Source organism: Agelaius phoeniceus, chromosome Z (assembly GCF_051311805.1).
Source record: "Agelaius phoeniceus isolate bAgePho1 chromosome Z, bAgePho1.hap1, whole genome shotgun sequence".
Taxonomy (NCBI): domain Eukaryota; kingdom Metazoa; phylum Chordata; class Aves; order Passeriformes; family Icteridae; genus Agelaius; species Agelaius phoeniceus.
The window spans coordinates 44,387,212-44,406,324 of NC_135303.1; the positions used below are offsets into that span (position 1 = coordinate 44,387,212).

At 38.7% G+C, this 19,113-nt stretch overlaps 1 protein-coding gene across 5 annotated transcripts in view; it reads left to right on the plus strand.

The window, feature by feature from the left end:
- TEK (TEK receptor tyrosine kinase) overlaps positions 1–15,665 on the plus strand; it is a 47,557-nt gene extending 31,892 nt beyond the window's left edge. For 4 of the 5 annotated variants that reach the window (XM_077171089.1, XM_054651823.2, XM_077171090.1 and 1 more), the window contains exons 8-24: positions 204–332; positions 1,275–1,429; positions 1,687–1,828; positions 2,197–2,358; positions 3,151–3,285; positions 4,051–4,344; positions 5,594–5,893; positions 6,393–6,550; positions 7,794–8,004; positions 8,938–9,048; positions 9,385–9,575; positions 10,042–10,155; positions 11,048–11,118; positions 11,700–11,740; positions 12,828–12,924; positions 13,468–13,567; positions 13,709–15,665. In XM_077171089.1, coding sequence (XP_077027204.1) covers positions 204–332; positions 1,275–1,429; positions 1,687–1,828; positions 2,197–2,358; positions 3,151–3,285; positions 4,051–4,344; positions 5,594–5,893; positions 6,393–6,550; positions 7,794–8,004; positions 8,938–9,048; positions 9,385–9,575; positions 10,042–10,155; positions 11,048–11,118; positions 11,700–11,740; positions 12,828–12,924; positions 13,468–13,567; positions 13,709–13,783 — 2,486 coding nt within the window. In that variant the 3' untranslated portion in view covers positions 13,784–15,665. The remainder of the gene's footprint in view (positions 1–203; positions 333–1,274; positions 1,430–1,686; positions 1,829–2,196; positions 2,359–3,150; positions 3,286–4,050; positions 4,345–5,593; positions 5,894–6,392; positions 6,551–7,793; positions 8,005–8,937; positions 9,049–9,384; positions 9,576–10,041; positions 10,156–11,047; positions 11,119–11,699; positions 11,741–12,827; positions 12,925–13,467; positions 13,568–13,708) is intronic. The other variant, XM_077171092.1, reaches the window with a different exon arrangement.
- The last annotated feature ends 3,448 nt before the right edge of the window (positions 15,666–19,113 follow it).

Below are 19,113 nucleotides of genomic sequence, written 5' to 3' on the forward strand. Positions count from 1 at the left end.
TAGTGAAAAAAAAAAAAAAAGAATGGGAGGATCCTTAATGTTCTGAACACAGGAAATACAGAAGGGAACCAAAGAGAAGAGTAATAGATGATATATTTTACAGTCATGTGAAAAGTTTTTTTCTGTAATGAGAATGAAAAATACTGGAAGACATTTTCCATTTTCTAGCACTTTTGCACTAACTACAACATATGTATTTGCAGAATGCAAACCTGGGTTTTATGGGTCAGATTGCAAACTCAAATGTAATTGCCACAATCGAGGAACATGCGACAGATTTAAGGGCTGCATCTGCTCCTTTGGATGGCATGGTCCACAATGTGAAAAAAAAGGTAAAGTAAGGCATTAAATGGTTGTTCCCAGTGTAACTAAAACAGATCTTAATGCTGGTACAGCATTACCATTCCAGACTGGTATTCTTGCTCCACCCACTACTTTCCAGGAGCACAGACACTTCTGTACAGCTGCATTGTAATACAGTATTTTTAGCCTCTGACCTATATGTTGCATTTATCAGGATGATATCGTTAGATTTTCAAGCTTTACTCCATAGGACTTAATTGATCTTAATATTAATCCTTGACAGAAGCTGCACATCCAGCTTTTTGTATAAACTCATGGTATTTTATCATTACCTACCTTTTGGTTGGCTGCATACATGCCTATACCACAAGCTTCATGACCTGAAAGTGATGACTGAGACACTAAGACAACACCAAAGTTTAAAACTTCTCTGTCTCTCTGGGAGAAAGTTAAGTTTACAAAGCTGAACACATCTTGTCTCATTGGTATTCTATAAGATGCACTCAGCATTTATTATTTTAGCTAGATAAATAAAGTGACAAATTCACTGCTGGTTTGTGAAACTTTTCAAGAACAAAACCAAATAGAGAAATAAGGCTCTGATCCAACCAGCCAAATTATACTGTTATGATCTGTCTGGTCTTACAAACAGTCAAAATAGAGAGCAAGGAGGTACTGTACATTCAGAACAAAATGTGTGCATGATTTTGCCATGGCTAGACTGTTTGTGCTTAAAATGTCAACAACAAGGAGAGGAGAGGGATCAGAAAAAGAAAGACGAGTGAACACAGGGCTTGTTCCTTCTCACATTATATATAAAGAGATGTAAAAATGTTGTCTTTGAGAAGCATGATTCTTGCATATGCCCACATGAGGGAAGGCAGAACCAGACACCTACACTGTCGCGCACCTAAACCTGTCTTTTAAAATGTCTGTTAGAAGGGTGACATTATACTATATATCTTCTGCAGGGTCAGCAGATCTTTCACCTCAGATAGTGAACTTACTAGATCCTGTGGAACTCAATTCTGGCGTCGAGTTCAAACCATTTTGTATAGCAACAGGGATGCCGCTTCCTAAATCTGAAGAATTCAAACTCTTGAAGCAAGATGGAACTGTTCTGAGGGTAGGCTCCTGATCAATTGCTTTCTGCTATTTCTAATGTTTATATTGACTTTATCTGTAGTTAATGCATACTATGGTTTTCAAGCATAATATGAAATTTTGGTATTCTGGAGTACCCCATGAACTTCTCAGCACATATGAAAATATGAAGTTGACCATTATAGATGCTTTTTATAGATATCACTAAACTCAAAGCATCATTGGAATACTTGAAAATGCCCAAATTTTTCAGGTCTGTACATCTTTTTTTCATTTCAGCCTGATGAAATTTCTACCAGTAATCGTTCTGAAGCCATGTTTAGAATTAATCGAGTCCTGCCTGGTGATACAGGAACTTGGGTTTGCAGTGTGCAGACAGTAGCAGGAATGGCAGAGAAACCATTTCAAGTTACAGTCAAAGGTAAAAGCTTTCTTCAAGTGTCCTTGTCTCTCTAATTTTAAGGACAGCTTTATACTTTAGCATGTCTGAGCTTTCTCTGCACTGCTGGAAAATGCCTGAATAAATATTTACAGTTAGAATATGAACAGAAATCCATTATAAGTAACAGACTAATTATGTATATTGAAAGAATAAGTGTGATGATAAGATTTAGAAGTACACCCAAGTTTTTTTAAATATCTTAACTGTCAGCTTTAGCGCATAAAACCCCATCTATTTTATGCGAATTTTGAAGAGCATCTTTCATTTTCCTACAGATCTAGGAATAACAAGAGTCTTATTGATATAGGGAGCTAAACTGTTAGTTTAATACATGCATTCTTGTTCAGTTCCTCCTGTGCCACAATATGCCCCGAGGCTGACAGACAGAGGACATAATTTTCTCATAATTGATATCAATGCTGAGTTACACAATGGAGATGGACCTGTTGTGTCAACAAAACTTCTGTACAAGCCAGCAAAACGTTATCAGTCCTGGATGTCTGTGGAAGGTAAGAGGATATTCTTTAATTCCCTTAAAGACAAACTTTACCTACCAACTGAAACATCATGTGTTTCTGTTCTTGATTAGCCTCACAAGACTCGACAATGTATAGAAATTTTGTGACTGGATGTGTGACTGTTTATCACTACACATGATGTTCACGTGGACGTGTTACACCAACAGTTGTTGAAAGTATATATTCACTTCAGGAACAAAAGGTTTTCCCCTCCTTCCTTAGGATTAAGTGAACTCAGTATTTGGCCCAGCTGTTTTAAACTTCCATGTAAATGGAAGATTTTCAAAAGCAGTGGGCAGTATGCTGGGGCATCTACCATCTTGCATTGTGTTCATTGTAGCCCTAGTGAGACAAATAACTTACCAAAATATTTATCAGTAATGGTATAGGCAAAATGAAACCTGCTTATGAGTTGGATGACCTCCTCCAGCTATGCTTTCAAATTTTATGCACAGCCTAAAATACTACAGGAAACATTCCAGGACCTTTAACAATTATTGTTACTAAATCAGTATAACCCAAGATCTGTGTACAGAAAGGACATTGACTAAGCAACCAGTATTGTTTTGTCCTGAAAGAATGGCAGGTGAAGCAACCTTTGGACAGAGTTGGAGCTCAAATTATAAAGTTATATTATACTTCTAATTAGTTTATCCTACTGAATCAAGAACAACAACAAAAAAAGGAGTCTGTGTATCTTACCTTGTATTTTCCAAACATTTTCTTCCATAACATATTTCAACATGGGCCATGGCTTTACTTACTTTTGACTTTTATTGTCAGTAAAAGGCACAACTAAAAGACTGGACAATTTGGAACCCAAAACGGAGTATCAGTTCTGTGTTCAGCTGAGTCGGCAAGGGGAAGGTGGAGAAGGCCATCCTGGACCGCAGGCCAGCTTCACAACAGCTGCTCTTGGTAAGGGATCACTGTGGTTTCTCACAAATGGGGTATTTCAGCTCTTTTCCTCTGCTGTCTGTTCCCTGATCTCTGTCATAACACTTTCACTTGAGCAAAGAAAGTTGGACTTGAAAACTTTGTAGACTCTTTCAAAAGAATCTCAGGCAAAAGGGATATTAAAAAAAAAAAAGGAAAGAAAAGAAAAAAACAAATCAAAAATCAGAGGTGAAGAAAACCAGAAAAAAGCAGAGCTATTATTGTCCCTGATTTAGAGATGAGGGATCTAGGAAAGGAAAAATTATATATTTTGGCTGGCTATGCAACAGAGTTGGATATAAGAATCACTTTTTTGTAGTCCTTCCTCCTAGTGTTAGATCAATTTACTTTAAAACTGAAGATGTTTTAACAAGCTGGAAAGTTTTTAGTTCATTTAGGACAGATCCCAAACTAAACAAACTGAATACAGACATACAGAATAAATGAGGATTGCACCAGGACCTATCTAGCAAGACAACAACTGTTGGCTTCTCACATCTAAAAAGTGCATCTGCAACACCAGCTCATTGAAGATGCCATTTTATTGACACATCATCTGTTGCTAAGATACTGTGGGACTATCAACACCTCTTAGATGTAACTTCAGCCAAATTATGTGGGATGGCTGAGAGAATTACCCTATGTCACCCCAAACTGGGGCAAGTGGTTGGGAATAACTGTACCCCTATTTTAGCTCAGATACCAGACATGAAATGTTGTTCCCTGTTTCACTGTGGCTTTTCCAAGGTCTTCCTCCACCAGAAGGTATCACTCTCTTTCCAAAAAGTATGACATCACTGAATTTATCATGGCATCCCTTAACACTGAGGACAGAGGATGATATTCGTGTTGAAGTGGAAAGGAAGAGCGTGAATGACAACGGTGACGAGAGCAGTGTTATTACTCAAGTGCCAGGAAATATGTCCACCTTGATCATTAAAGATCTTGAGCCTAGACAGCAATACATGTGCAGGGTACGGGTGAACACCAGGTCCCAAGGAGAATGGAGCAACTATCTGTATGCATGGACTTTCAGTGACAGTAAGTGCTGATTCACATCCTTCTGTTTAATTCTTCATGTTACCCCCAGTGATCAGACTAATTGTCACTTGATGACTACATTAAATGTAATCCTTTATTTTGGTAAAGCTTAGTTCCTGATGATCGCTTATGGTTGTTATTGCTGTAATTTGGAAAGCTCAGCATCCAAAAGAATTCTTCTGCTGGAAATTGTCAGGAACTATTAATGTGGGTTTCTTTTAAATGGAGAAAAACAAGCTTGAGAATTCACATCTTCATTTCAGTGCAAGTCATGCTTCTGACACAAGTAGCATTTTTTCCTCCTCAGAATGATGAGCCATCAGAGTTCACTACTCCAAGCTCTTTTGTTACTCAATTCGGCTATGACAATACAGAAATAGTCAGCACTTAAAGAAGAGAAGATACAATGCAAGGTAAAACCCCTGTGAGCAAAGAGTAGTTAAGTGTGCTACACTGAAGACCGCCCTTGAACTCCCTGAGTGTGAATACTGTGCTTTCACAACACCACAACAAACGCCCTATCTGAATGAAGTACCATCTGAACAGCTGTCCATCTGAATGGCTGAGGGGTGACACTGCCCTTACCACACACTGGAAAGGTGGGCTTCTTCCTCCTTGTAGGTAATGTAAGGAGGCCCTCACTGAAATCCTACATGTGTTAGTGGAAGTATCAATGGCTGTCATGGGACTCTCCATTTTCCTGAGCTCTGACACCAAACTGCTCTAAGAAACACATAAGGGTACTGTTTTCCAGGAGAAGGTACTTAGCTTAATATTAATGGCTGCATCTGCAAGGGTAGCACTCACCCCTGCTGGCAGTTTTCTGATTAGATTTTTGGAAGTGTTGGTATCAATTTACTTTCTTTCAACAGCCTGACAGGTAATTGCTCTCTGAAGCAGTGAAAGTACAGGACATGGGAATTACAAGGGAATGATGATACAGTGTAGAAGGATATTAATCCTTTTTGCATTAATCTGAAAGGAAACATGGTGTGCTTGCATACAGGATGTGTATCTTCATCCAAGAGAGTATGTTGAATGCCACTCCAACCTCTGCTGGAAGTATGGAATACTGCTACAAGGATGACAGCACATCAAGATCATAAAATCATTGCATTCAGTTACCATAGCTCATCAACAAATTGTGTTTTGAACAGCAAAAGCACCGAGGAAAATATTTTGTTCTCTGTGGAAAGGAGAAATTGGTGGATGTACACGCCAATGCCTTGTGTGTTTTGTTTGTTCTCAGGAATCCCTCCTGCACCGAACAACATCAGGTTTTCTAACACCACAGACACATCCTCAGTCATCTCTTGGACAGCTGCTGAGGGTCATTCCATCTCCTCCATCATCATCAGCTACAAAATTTATGGCAAGGCTGAGTACAACCACATTGATATTATCATAAAGAACACCAGCATTACTCAATATCAGCTCAAGGGCCTCGAGCCAGACACTGTGTACCAGGTTCAGATTAATGCTCAGAACAACATTGGCTTGAGCAACCCGAACACATCATTTGAACTGAAGACCCTTCCGGAAACAAAAGGTTAGTTAATACACCACACTGGATTTGCACAAACCAGGACTGGTTGTATAAACTAGTTAGCTAAGACATTATCATAATACTAATGCTTTAATCTGAGTTTTCTTTTGCTATTAATTCTTACACACAACACAGCACCACCAAAATTTAATTCTTATTTCACTGCATGGTATTGATGAAGTGACAACATGCACTGTTTCTCTATATCCACTAAAAAGGACCCAATGACTCAAAAACTGAAGAGCTGCATACAGCAAGATCATTAGATCACTGAATGTGGCCTCATCTCTGCTCTGACTGAATTAAATAGAATATTTAGGTGCTCATACACCTGAAATTCAGAGCATTCAGTGTTCCTGACATTTTTGGAAAACAACAGGATGTATCCTTAGCTCTTTAAACAGTTTACAAGAGGGGAGTATTCAATTACACATCGCTAATGTATTGCTAAATTCAGAATAAGCTGAAAATGATGATGTATTTTTTTGTCCTTCCTCAACAGCTCCATATGAATCAAAAGGAGGCAAAATGCTGCTTATTGCTATCCTTGGATCTGCAGGGATGACCTGTGTAACAATTCTCCTGGCCTTTCTCATCATGCTGCAGTTAAAGCGAGCCAACTTCCAGCGTCGAATGGCTCAGGCTTTCCAAAATGTAGTGGTGGGTTTCCAGCTTTCCTGTGTCAGTTTGGTTATTAACTTTAGCTCATCTTTTCCTGTGTTTTCTTCATATTTCTTTTTCCTGGCTTTCCCAAACACTGTCTTCTCTTTATGTGTGCAATTAGTACTGTTGTAAAGCTTCTCTACTAGTGACCCCAAAGCTAAAGCTAGTAGGGCACAGTTACAGGCTAGGAGGTAGAAAACTTGACTTGAAAAAATGTTTGCAGACCATTTGCTGTGATCCCTCTTCTGCCTTGTCACACTTGTGTATGACAAGTACCAAGCCAGACAGAATAGAGGAGCCTGTTCTGCCTCTATGAAATCATGCCTGATTTTGAAAACTACCAAATATTTAATGTTGCTTTTGAGCATCAGCAGCTGCTGATACATGCTCATCCATTTTCAACCTGGGGACAGTACACCAGGGATCTATCAATGGCAACATCACAGTTTTGGCTGTGAGGAAATTGCTGAAGATTTTAACATCACATGGAGATATCTCTCTATACACACATATTTCATTGTATCCTGCTGCAGTCTCTAAATCACTCTGCTTTCTGCTGCTTTTCTCTGTCTCCAGAGGGGAACCTGTGGGGCAGAATGAAGCTGGCCCAAAGAGCTCCTTCATATCTAAATAGATTTTTTCAGAAACAGGGGTGAGGGCCTCACCCAATTCTATGATCAGACTGCAGGCCACACGGAATAGCTTTGTCTCCTAGTCCTAAAACTTTTCCCACAGCAGTATTTCATGAGAATGTGTAACTGAAGAGGAGATGTCTCCTTAAGCATAGAGAAAGATAATTTCCTCTCTCTTTTTATTTTCTTGCTTCTTCTTGTACCACCTTTCCTGCTCAGCCTGACCAGCACAAGATTTAATTAAGCCTAATATGAGATAAAGCTTAAACCTGAGACTTATAACTGGTTTTGAGATCTGTTTTATCGCATTATTTTTGCCCATGTCCTTCATCTTCAAAATGATTATAAACTGTTCAGGAGGCCCAGATCTAAAAGGATCAATTTAGAAGCCTGATTAATTTTGTGGACCTGGGCAGAACTGCTTGTTGCAGGTAAAGTAGATGTAACTGTCTAATGTACTCGGTCTGCTGTATTTGTAAGAGATGGATTGAGCTGTGTGTGTGTGTGTGTGTGTAGAGAGTGAGCATAGTCATTTTGGAAATGTAATCAGGGCATTGGTCAGTGAAGTAGAAATCACAGTTAATGTCATTTTCTTAATTCCGTTGCAGAGGGAAGAGCCAGCTCTGCAGTTTAACTCAGGTACTCTCACTCTGAGTAGGAAAGCCAAAAACAGTCCAGATCCTACTATTTATCCAGTTCTTGAATGGAATGACATAAAATTTCAAGATGTGATTGGGGAAGGTAACTTTGGGCAAGTCCTGAAAGCACGCATTAAGAAAGATGGCTTACGCATGGATGCTGCAATAAAAAGGATGAAAGGTAGTAAAGACCAGGGATTCTGTGACTAAAGAGTTTTCTTGATTGTGTATTTCAAATGTTTCTCTGTCATACAAAATGCTTAGTAGCCCTCTTTTAAAGCTAAAATAAATATTCAAAGTTGCTAATTAAATTGTATCAGGTGTCACAAGGCCAAGATTTGTCAAGGGCTGTATTTCTGGTGGGTAAAGTTGGTTTCCATTTCTCCTCAGTGGTTGATATGATTAACTATCGTGTGTTTTTCAATTCATAGACCAGTATGAGCTTCATGTGAGTTCATCTGCAAGGCATTGGATAGACAGGAGCAGAGAGCATGTCTTGGGGCACAGCCTTAGCTCCTCTTGTTCACTATAGCTGTTCAGAGACAACTGCACCTACGCATCCATATATGCACATACCATGGGCATCATTACGTCTCTTTTTCTTCACTGGGCATGACAGCTACATTCCAGACAGAGTTACAATATGTACAATACTGCAAGAATGTACATGTTTTATTGTAATTCTCCAGGTCATTATGTAGGCAAATTGAAAAACACTTTTAAGTGTGATGATTAATTTAAAAATAGCCAATGTCCACATACTGGCAGAAATAATCAACAGCATGCATATGGAAGGATTTTTAAGCAGCTCCTTTTCATAAGATCTGCTACAACATTTTACACTCTCAGGTAAGAAGGAGAGTGATAGAGTGTGTTAAGATACTTCCTTTCTCTGCAGATAGCTTCTACGGACAGTCGCTTCTCACAATTTTTTCCTCTGATTGAAAAATCCTATTTTTTTCTAGAAATACTACTGTACTTTACAGTTTTTCTCTTTCTACTGGAGTTGAAACAGTAATAACCCAAGAAACATGGAGTCCTCATAATTAAAAAAATGCATTGTTATAAACTCATTTACAACTAAAACATAAATGCGTGCTTTTTTGATTTTCAGAGTATGCCTCAAAAGATGATCACAGAGATTTTGCTGGAGAACTTGAAGTTCTTTGTAAACTTGGTCACCATCCCAACATCATAAATCTTTTGGGAGCATGTGAACATAGGGGTAAGATGCTATTGAATGCATGTACTTTAAAAATTAGTTTAAAAAATCCCTCTCACAATATAGCCCACATAGTCCAGAGAAACACTAGCAGGCCTCTGTGCAACTTTTGTTAAAAGGTCAGATAAACTTGTGTTTAGATCTACAAGCCCACATTAATACTCCAGAAACGATGTTCAATACTTGCTCTAAATTCTCCTTTACTCCTAAAAATTAGCCTGTTTGACATTTCACTCCAGTGTTTATTTCCTTTTTTCACTCAAGGTAGTGTAAATTTCCCAAGACTATTACTGACCATCTCTTACTTTATGATATGCTCACTATCTGATGTTTTGTTAGGATATCTTTACCTTGCTATTGAATATGCTCCCCATGGAAATTTACTGGACTTCCTTCGGAAAAGCAGAGTACTAGAGACAGACCCAGCATTTGCTATTGCCAACAGTACTGCATCTACACTTTCCTCTCAGCAGCTTCTGCATTTTGCAGCAGATGTTGCCAGAGGGATGGACTACTTGAGCCAGAAACAGGTCAGTCTTCAACTCTCTACCCACTGAAAGCATGGAAAATACTTTTCCAGGGAATATGCCCTTTAATTACATTAATTTTTAATTTTAGCTTCTATAGCACATACTGAATGAGATTTATTTTGTTGTCTCTATTTAAACTTATCAAATACTATGTCATGGGGAATCATGGAAGGGGCATTAAAACTTAAAACAACATGGTAGTTAACTGCTTTCATTTTCAGATAAAGTTTAAATGTTCTTGGTAGTGACATACTAAGCCAATTTCTTTGTTTTAGGTTCTTATTCCAAAGGGTTGCAATTTTCAATATAGCACTAAATTAATACATGTAAAACTCAATTATACTGATTCCCTTATTTTATTACATTATTATTATTATTATTATTATTATTATTATTATTATTATTATTATTATTATTACTATTACTATTATTGTTATCATTATCATCATCATCATCATTATTTTAGTTTATTCATCGAGATTTGGCAGCAAGAAACATCTTGGTTGGAGAAAATTATGTTGCAAAAATAGCTGACTTTGGCTTATCAAGAGGTCAGGAAGTTTACGTTAAGAAGACCATGGTAAGCATCAAAACAAATTGATACAGTCTGTTTTCTTAATTTTGCTTTCTTATTTCTTAATCTGTGTTTTCATATGAAGAAAAATGCAAATTTATGGGTATTACCGATTAGAACCAATTATTTAAATTTTATTAATTACCATGTAAAATATGAATGCTTATTAATATACATATAAATACATCTACTTGTAAATAAATCCTATACCAGGTCTATAATATAACATTTAATTTAAAATTATTTATATGCATATGAATGACAGTAAAATAGATGAGTCAAGCAGGTCTAATTCTATTGAACAAGGCCAAAATTAGCAAGAAGGTAACCAGACGTACATCAGGATGTGTCCAGAACTAGTGCTTTGGAGGATCTGAAAGAAGATATGTAATAAGCATGATGTTGCTAAAGACCAGAAATAGCACTGTGTTGTCAAGGCAACACGATGGTCAGAAGCATCATCTGAGGTATTATTTACATTTCACCTTGATGCTGATTGGATAATTCTTCTATTAACTTTCATGTGAACTGTTCCTTTGGGAAGCAAATCATATAATCATAGGATCATGGAATGATTTGTTTGGAAAGGTACCTTCAACACCATCTAGTTCCAAACCCACCTTTCACTACACTAGGTTACTCAGAGCCCCATCCAACTTGGCCTTGAACACTCCCACATCCACAACTTCTCTGGGAAACCTGTTCCAGTGTCTCACCACTCTCACAATACAGAATTTCTTCTGTAAAACTGCTCAAGTTTAGTAAGTTTATTTACTTGATAAATTTTACTTGCATAAAGTCAGTTTTCACTAAGGCAACACAGAATGATTGTTGGCATACAAACTGCAATATTGCTATACCAGCAAGTGAAAATAAACTTTCATTAAATAATTTCTAGGGACGGCTTCCAGTGCGATGGATGGCAATTGAATCTTTGAATTACAGTGTTTACACCACAAACAGTGATGTGTAAGTATGTGTTCAAGTGGCATTAAAAAAATAGATATATTTTTCCATATGAAGGGAAGTTTGATAACTAGCATGAGACATCCACTCTTAACTCAAAATACTCAGTAGTAATGTCACCATAAGTAAACAATGGAAGCAAAAAATAAAACCCATAACAAAAAAAGTTATTTTTATTTCTTCCTCAGAGTCTGATCAAGTTCTGTGTTCACAAACTACTTGGATGTGCCCTGCTACTTTAGCTGTACTTCTTATTCAAAATTTGAGACCTGATGAATATTTGGGAAATCCAGAAGAAATTTGTATTTTATTTAGGAAACTAGAAATTGTATTTGGAAAAGAAATTCTGTAATTTCAGTATTTGCTGAAAGCTCACAATCTGATAAAGGTCTTTGGTTGACTCAGAGTGAATTAATTTTGCTAATTTTCCTGTTTTTGATTCTACAAGCCCCATCATTATACAAAACTTTATAAAAAATACAGAAAAACATCACACTTCCCTGTGTTCCCTGAACACTAGCAAAACTACCTACCATTTTAAAATATTAATTCTTGTTGCACTTCATAATATCCCTCTGTTGCAGATGGTCATATGGTGTCCTCTTATGGGAAATTGTTAGTTTAGGTAAGTATCTGAATTTTGTACTGCACAAATAAACAATCTGCACCAAGGCAGCTCTATTCACTCAGTCTTTTTAAAAATATTGCTTCACAATAGATTTCAAATTTCTTTCTGTTTTATTCTGCTACATTTTATTTAGGTTCAGTATGCTTGGAAATGCAATTGTCAAATTTTCAGTCCAGGTATCATTTTAAATAAGAAAGAATCATAATGACCATGTTTTCATTACACTGTAAAACCCAGGCAATACCTAAATATAAATTCCAGGATATCATATGATATATAGCCTTAGTACAACATGCTTTGAGTTTGGTGGGTGACTTTTCCTCAGCTTTCCTGCATTTCAAATCAAGACTTATATTTTAATGATATTGCAGGGTGGGGAAGTAATCACCTCCTACTCCAAATATTCATGAAGAAAAATTTTCAACATTAACCTTCAAACAAAATTTAGAGTTCATTTCTGCAAATACCTCTACCCATCATGATTGTGATACAGCCTTGCACCACTCAAAATCATTGTGTTACACCTCTCTTGTGATTTGCCCTGAAGATGTGCCCATGGTCTGCTGGCCAGGAGAGGCTACTGACTGAGGTGCACATTGCCAACTGGACTCAGAATTTCTGATTTGTTCCTGGCTTTCCTTACTAAATGGGTTTGCACTAGATATGGATGCAGTGTGGAAAATCAAGTCTAAGCAACCAAATACCTACTGAAAGGGGCAAAACCAGCTGACAGCAAGAGCTTCATGAGCCCATACCAGATCTTATTATGATGCTAATGAAGGAATGACTTGCCCAGTGACATCAATGCTATTGAAAAAATATTTTGAATATTATCGGATCCTGGCCCTCAGACTTGTAGAGAAAATTAGGCCAGCCACACAGATGAGAAAATTGACACTTAATTTATCTTTTCTCCTCCATCAAGCAGTAAGGAAGCATTACAATAAAAATGTAGCTGCAAAATGCCCCCTAATTTAAGATTAATTTAGCTGTTACTATGTTAGTCATTTCAATTTCTACTATGAAATTAAACCTTTTTTTTTATTAAAAGCTGCTTCTATTCATGACAATGGTTAAACTTTAGGTGGAACACCATATTGTGGAATGACATGTGCAGAACTATACGAAAAACTCCCTCAAGGGTACCGACTGGAAAAGCCTCTCAACTGTGACGATGAAGTGTGAGTATTGCCTCAGAAAAAAAAACCAAAAAAGAAATAGAATAACAGCAACCTGAGATATAGAAGATAGAAGATTTCCACAAGAAACTGGCAAACAATTTTTTTTTACTGGAAAATTTAAAAACTACATTAAAAATTTAAAAAGTGCACAAAACATAAAAACTACATTAAAAAAATTTAAAAGTGCATAAGTCCTTTTGTATACAACATACAATGTTAATTTGCCATGAGTACTTTCTCAGGCTCTCTGTTCCAGCCAGTTATCCTGTTCTTTATAACAACACCAGGGTTTTAGCTCAAAGAGAGCTTTTTATTATTCCAGAGTAAAAAATTTCTACATAGCTAAAGTTACATTTTCCATAGTTGGTTCCTGTCACCAACCAACTTTTGTGACAGCAACAAACTATGGAAAATGTAACGTCAGCTATGTAGAAATCCATTTCCCTGTGAAAAGTGGAATGTGCACAATCTTTCAATTATCAAATATTTGTAACTTTAACCTATGTATCTAAACTATCAAATGCTGGTGTTGGATTTTTAAAGGTATGACCTAATGAGACAGTGCTGGAAAGAAAAACCATATGAAAGACCATCATTTGCTCAGATACTGGTGTCGCTGAACAGGATGTTAGAAGACAGGAAGGTAAGAATAAAACTCTATTTTATGTAAATATATATACTTACAATGATATAAATAATTAGGCTATGCATAATTTCATTATTATTTAGGGTTCTTGAGGTAATGCACCTTGCATCACATCTTCTCTGCTTATTTCCTTTCCAGACCTATGTGAATACTACGCTCTATGAGAAATTTACGTATGCAGGCATTGATTGCTCCGCTGAAGAAGCTGCTTAAGACAGAAAAAAATCTTCATTCATCAATGATGTATTACAGAAAACCAAAATTCAATCTGCTGGAGCCCAAAATGTGATGTGCTGTGTAGAACTGTGTATAGCTCTAACTATATATAATACAGCAATACTGTTTTACCACAGTTATGCATGTGTATATCACACAGTGATATACATCTCTGCCTTCATAGGCTGTAGAAGTGTATATATTGTCCAAAGCAGGTATAAACTAAAGTAATGAAATCTGTTGTTTCATTCACGGGGTTTTCTTTTTTCCTAGATATATGTAGATATAATGTCTACATACATATTGTAATGCGTTAGGTATTGACATCTTAGAGGGTTTTTTATATTTTCCAAGAGCTACTCATAGCAAAGTGGTAACTTATTGCAGTATTCCATATACATTTCATTGTGTTTGAAACAAAAATGCTGGGCAGCTGCAGTGCAACAATGGAAGTTGTAATCCAGTGTGCTAACAAGGATAATTAAGACAGACTCCTGTTTGAATGCAAAAGTCAGCTAGTAGACATAATCTAGTCAAAAGCTCTGTTGACACCCGTAAGATAAAATGCATGCTATTGTTATTTCATTGCCTAGCATGACTATCATGGTCATGCAAAGTATACATATATTTTGAAGTGTTTAATGTTATCAGAGGCAGCCATACAGCAATATTCATGAAGCATAGTGTTGAGGAGCATACTACATATCGTAAAACACATTTTTGCAACTTGCCTGGATATATGAGACTTACTCAATTTGTATTTCATTTAATAATTTCAGTGCATAATTATAAATTACTACCTGTTATATACAAGCAGGGCTTACTTACTTTTGTTTATTTTACCCTTTCATTCTGTCTGTAGTGTGGTATGGCCTCTTACAAAATATCATACTCAAATGCTTCAAAACGGTGGTATTTGTCCTGCCAGAAAGGTCCCAATCCTTAGGTAAGACAAATAATGGAAGGATTGGTTTGAACTTCTGGTGTCAAGCCAAGTACAAGGGTTTTGGTGGATTTACCCTATCCAAATTTCACATAGTAGCCAACTTCATGTTTTGCACATATGTCCCCCTCTTGCCCTTGACTTACCAGCTCACAACTGTCCATCAGACCACAACAATGTCCCAGTTGGGTGCAAAGGTCATCCCCTCAGACTTGGAGAAAGATGCTTGAGAGAGTGCAAGATTTCTCCTTCTGATTCTTTGTGGATGGGTATGTGATTGGTTGCAAGGTGGGGGTATCACAGCAGAGTATAGAGAAACATTAATGACACACCAGACTGACTCAAATATAATATTCCCTATTAAAAGGGAATAAGCCAAAAACAAGGGTGCTGAGATGACTTGTGTGGCCTTGAGATAGGCAGAACTTGCACTGTAAACCAGGTGCTAGATGTAAACTAGGAGTTTATTGTTGGGGATTAAAATAAGTTTACTTATAGAATATTAAAAATTATCTGTGTAGGTTTAAGTTTAATTGTAACTTGCTTTCACCTTAGAATGAGAGGGCCCTGCTCAAAACTTAACGTAGGTGAACTTTTAATGAACTCTTATCATAGTGGCTAAGCAGGGGAGAAAACAGAGAAAGACTGGTTATCTTCAGGTAAGGGCTGAGACCCTGGAGGGTCCCAAGACTGCCCCAAGCTGGAATATAAGAGCAGTTAATGGCACACAAACCTCATGGAGAATCCAATGAGGGGTTAGAAGACCCCAGACCGTAAATCACCATAGGACTAAGAGGCTCATGAAGGGCACGTGACAAGTGCGTGAAGGTCGGGTGCACAGACTGTAAGGGTATAAAGGCCCAGGGATTTCTTCGGTCAGGGTCCCTCTCTGGTGGCACCCAGCTCAAACTGAAATAAACCAACTCTGCCTTAGAACCCAGGGTCTGATCTCTTCTTTCAAGTTTACACAGAGCAAACAGATTCACTGGACCAAAGCACAGCTCCAAAAAAAAAAAAAAAAAGAAACAAATTCCACCACATTTTTCAAAAGAGACTACTTAGCCAGTGGTTTTTGTAGCATGGGCATTGCAATTTTGAGTTGAAGTACATTCTTACAAATCAGTGAGGTGACTAAGACTATACCTCCAAGGATGTTTTCTAGACTTCCAGGCAAATGTGGCTAAAACCATCTGCTGGAACTGCTTAAATTTCTGTACAGAATTTGTCAGAGGTACGAAAAGGTTCTTGTCTCATACTCTCACACATTTCTAACAAGCAGACACAAATGACTATTTTGTTACTTGATGTGAACATCTCCATCTGTGGCAAATTTTTACTGGGAACATTATATCACATAATTAAAGCATCAGTGTCATTCATCAACTCAATAGCTTTAATACTGCCTGCGTTTTAAGTGCTTAAGTCTCACTGTAAATTGTCCTGAAGGACAATTAGGTCTCCTTTTAAATATTCTTCTTATATTCTTTTATATTGTTGCATGTAACAATTTTCTACATTTCTTCCCTGGACATATCTGTAGAGAACTGGCTGTAATGGATGTAAAGAAAGCAAGACAAAACAGTTTAAACAGAATGTGGAACTTAGTAAATGGTGGTGCCTGGAAACCACTCATTAAAAATGGACAAGCCCCATCAGAAATGGGAGATGTGAGGCAGAAACTAGTTAGGCTACAGGAAGGAGGGCTTAGGGAAACAGAAACCACAGCTGTTCCAATATTTGGAACCATCATTCCCTGTTGTCTCACTTTTTAAAAAGTTTTTCTGTCCTTTATAAAAAGAAATTCCTCAGGATAAATGACAAATTATCAAACCTGCTGAGCTGAGAGGCTTTTTCCCCTGCTGCTGTAATGAAGGCCAATTTAGCAGCACTACCTAACACAATAGAGAGAGGGACCTAAAGCAATTTGACTTTGTGCCACTTAATCTCAAAGGTCACCACTCTCAGTTCACACAGATGAAGAAGACTTCTGTATTCCCTATTTGCTGTGTTGATGCACACTTGGCTGGCATAACTTTCCCTGGTGGGCAGTAACAAGCAGGGACAGTCCCCTCACAGCCGTGCAGCCCAGAGATCTGCAGGGCACCATCAGCACCCAGCTTCGTAAGTGACCCGTTCTGCTAGGATGGAAACCAGCCACCAAATCCTCGCTGACTGCAGCAGCAGCAGTGCCTGCATCCGATCCCCAGGTCTGGGGCTGGGCTGGACAAAGGACACACAGGGGACATTGCCCCTCCAGAACGTGACTTTGGAAACAAGCACCTGCCATTGTCTCCTGTTGTTTGTGCTAGGGTCACACCAGCCTGAGACAGTGGGCAGCCCTCAGTGCCACCTGGGACTGCAGATGACAGGCCCTGGCCTCTGCCACCAAACAGAGGGGAGAATTCACTCTCCAGACTGACCTTCCAGATGGAAAAGGTTGACATATGAGGCTCTCCTGCACATTAGCTGTGCCAGCTACAGAGCCCTGGGAAGCAGCCGCCGAGCACTGGGACAAGAGAAGGCACAGAAAGAGGGACAAAACCAATCAAGCACAGAGGCTTTTCATGATTGCTGAGCCCCAGATGGCCCCCAAGAGTGGTGCCACCCACCAGTCCTTATTTGATGACAAAGAGCCGGTCCAGCAGGTGCTGTCCCTCCTTGGCCAGGCAACACCCAGGCTCTTTGCCCTCTCCTCTTCTGTACTGGCAGCAGACATGCCCACCTTCTTTGGTTCCACTTGCAGAGCCTTGTATCTCTTAGCCATGGCCACCTGGGAAGTGGGAGCAGTCACAGGGGAGACGTGTCATCTGCACCAGGCAGGAACCAAGGCCTCTGTGCACAGATGAAAACCTGCGTCCCCACAGGATGTTTTGGCTGCCCTGCTCCTCATTGCCTTTTGGCTGGAAATGCAATTGTACTTTCTTCCTCATCCAGAAGTCCTTGCCAGGGCAAAGCTGGAGCAGTGTGCTGCATTCCAAAAGCAGTGTAGGTTGGAGTTGATTAAGAAAGGAGACTGTTTCCAATCCAAGCCACACCAGAACAGTCACAGGAGGGACTTGCCATCTTTAAGAAAGAATGGACAATTCAGAAGTGAACATAGGGCACTGTTCCCTGGGTGACAAGGAGGGGAATCTTTCTACCTTTTGAGAGTTTCTAGAATTTTTATTCTGTGTCTGGCTCTGAGCTCGTATTGGAGAAAGTAATCCTGAAGTGCTCCTGGTGATGTGCTCCACCTCCTTGATTGCTTGACTTTCCTTCAGTTTCCTTCCCTTTCATTTGAAAAGCACCTAGAGTGGAGATTTACATGGTGGGGACCTATGTGATCTGTAGAAGGAATAGTAGAAGTGATACCAGTCATGAAAACACCACCAGTATGAAACCAGCCCCACAGCCAAACAATTTCTCTGAAGTGTTTTGTCTCCAAATACAGTCTAAAGGTAATCTAGGAAGCCAACTATTCTGATAAATATGGCCAGACCAGCACACACATGCTGACTCATTCCTCAGCCTTCTGCTGCTCAGGAAACAATCCCTGCTTTTGCCTTTACTGCAAACGGAAGCTCAGGCAAAGCCCACCCACACCCAGCTGCCCTCAAAGGCAAAAGGAGTGCCCCAAAATGCTCCCTGGCTGCCTCCAAGCACAACAATGGCTTCTGTAGGGAGCGTAAAATGTCTCCCCGACACCAAAGTGTAGAGGAAGATGTGCTGTAGCTCATGCTGAGGTGCCCACACACAGTCCATATCCCCAGAAACATTCAAGGTCAGGTTGGCTGGATCTCTGAGCAACCTGATCTACTTGAAGAAGTCCTTGATCACTGCAGGGATGGTTGGAGTTTGTGACCTTTAAAGTATCTTCCAACCCAAACCATTGTAATAGTCTACTTTATTTTTGTTTGAAAAGCTATGAGATCAGAGGTTAATATGAGTGGGTGCCATCTGATGCTTTGGAGTTTAGTGGATGGGCAGTTTTTTTATTTGCAGCCACTTTGTATTTTGCCTCCAAAAGATCCTTGGCATACCCTCACCTGCCCTTGTCCATGTACAAACAGCAGTTCAGAAAGTTGTGGAACACAAGGAACAGTTGCTTCTGCATCTTTTCTATTTCTTCCCTAGCTTTGAGACTCAGTGACTAGAGAAAAAGCAAACTTGAAATTTTACCTGTTTTTTTCATATCCATATATGCTCACCTAGACCCTGTATTTTAAGCTCCAGTCTGCAGTGTCAGTTTCTTCCCTTGCAGAGGCCTAGAGGGGATTTTTCTACACCAAAAACTGACTCCAATGCAGCCACGGCTATTCAACATCCAAAGGATCTTTTCTGATTTTATTGGCTGACCTATTTAGTAGGAACTACACCATCAAAAGCACATTTTTCTTCTTTGAGG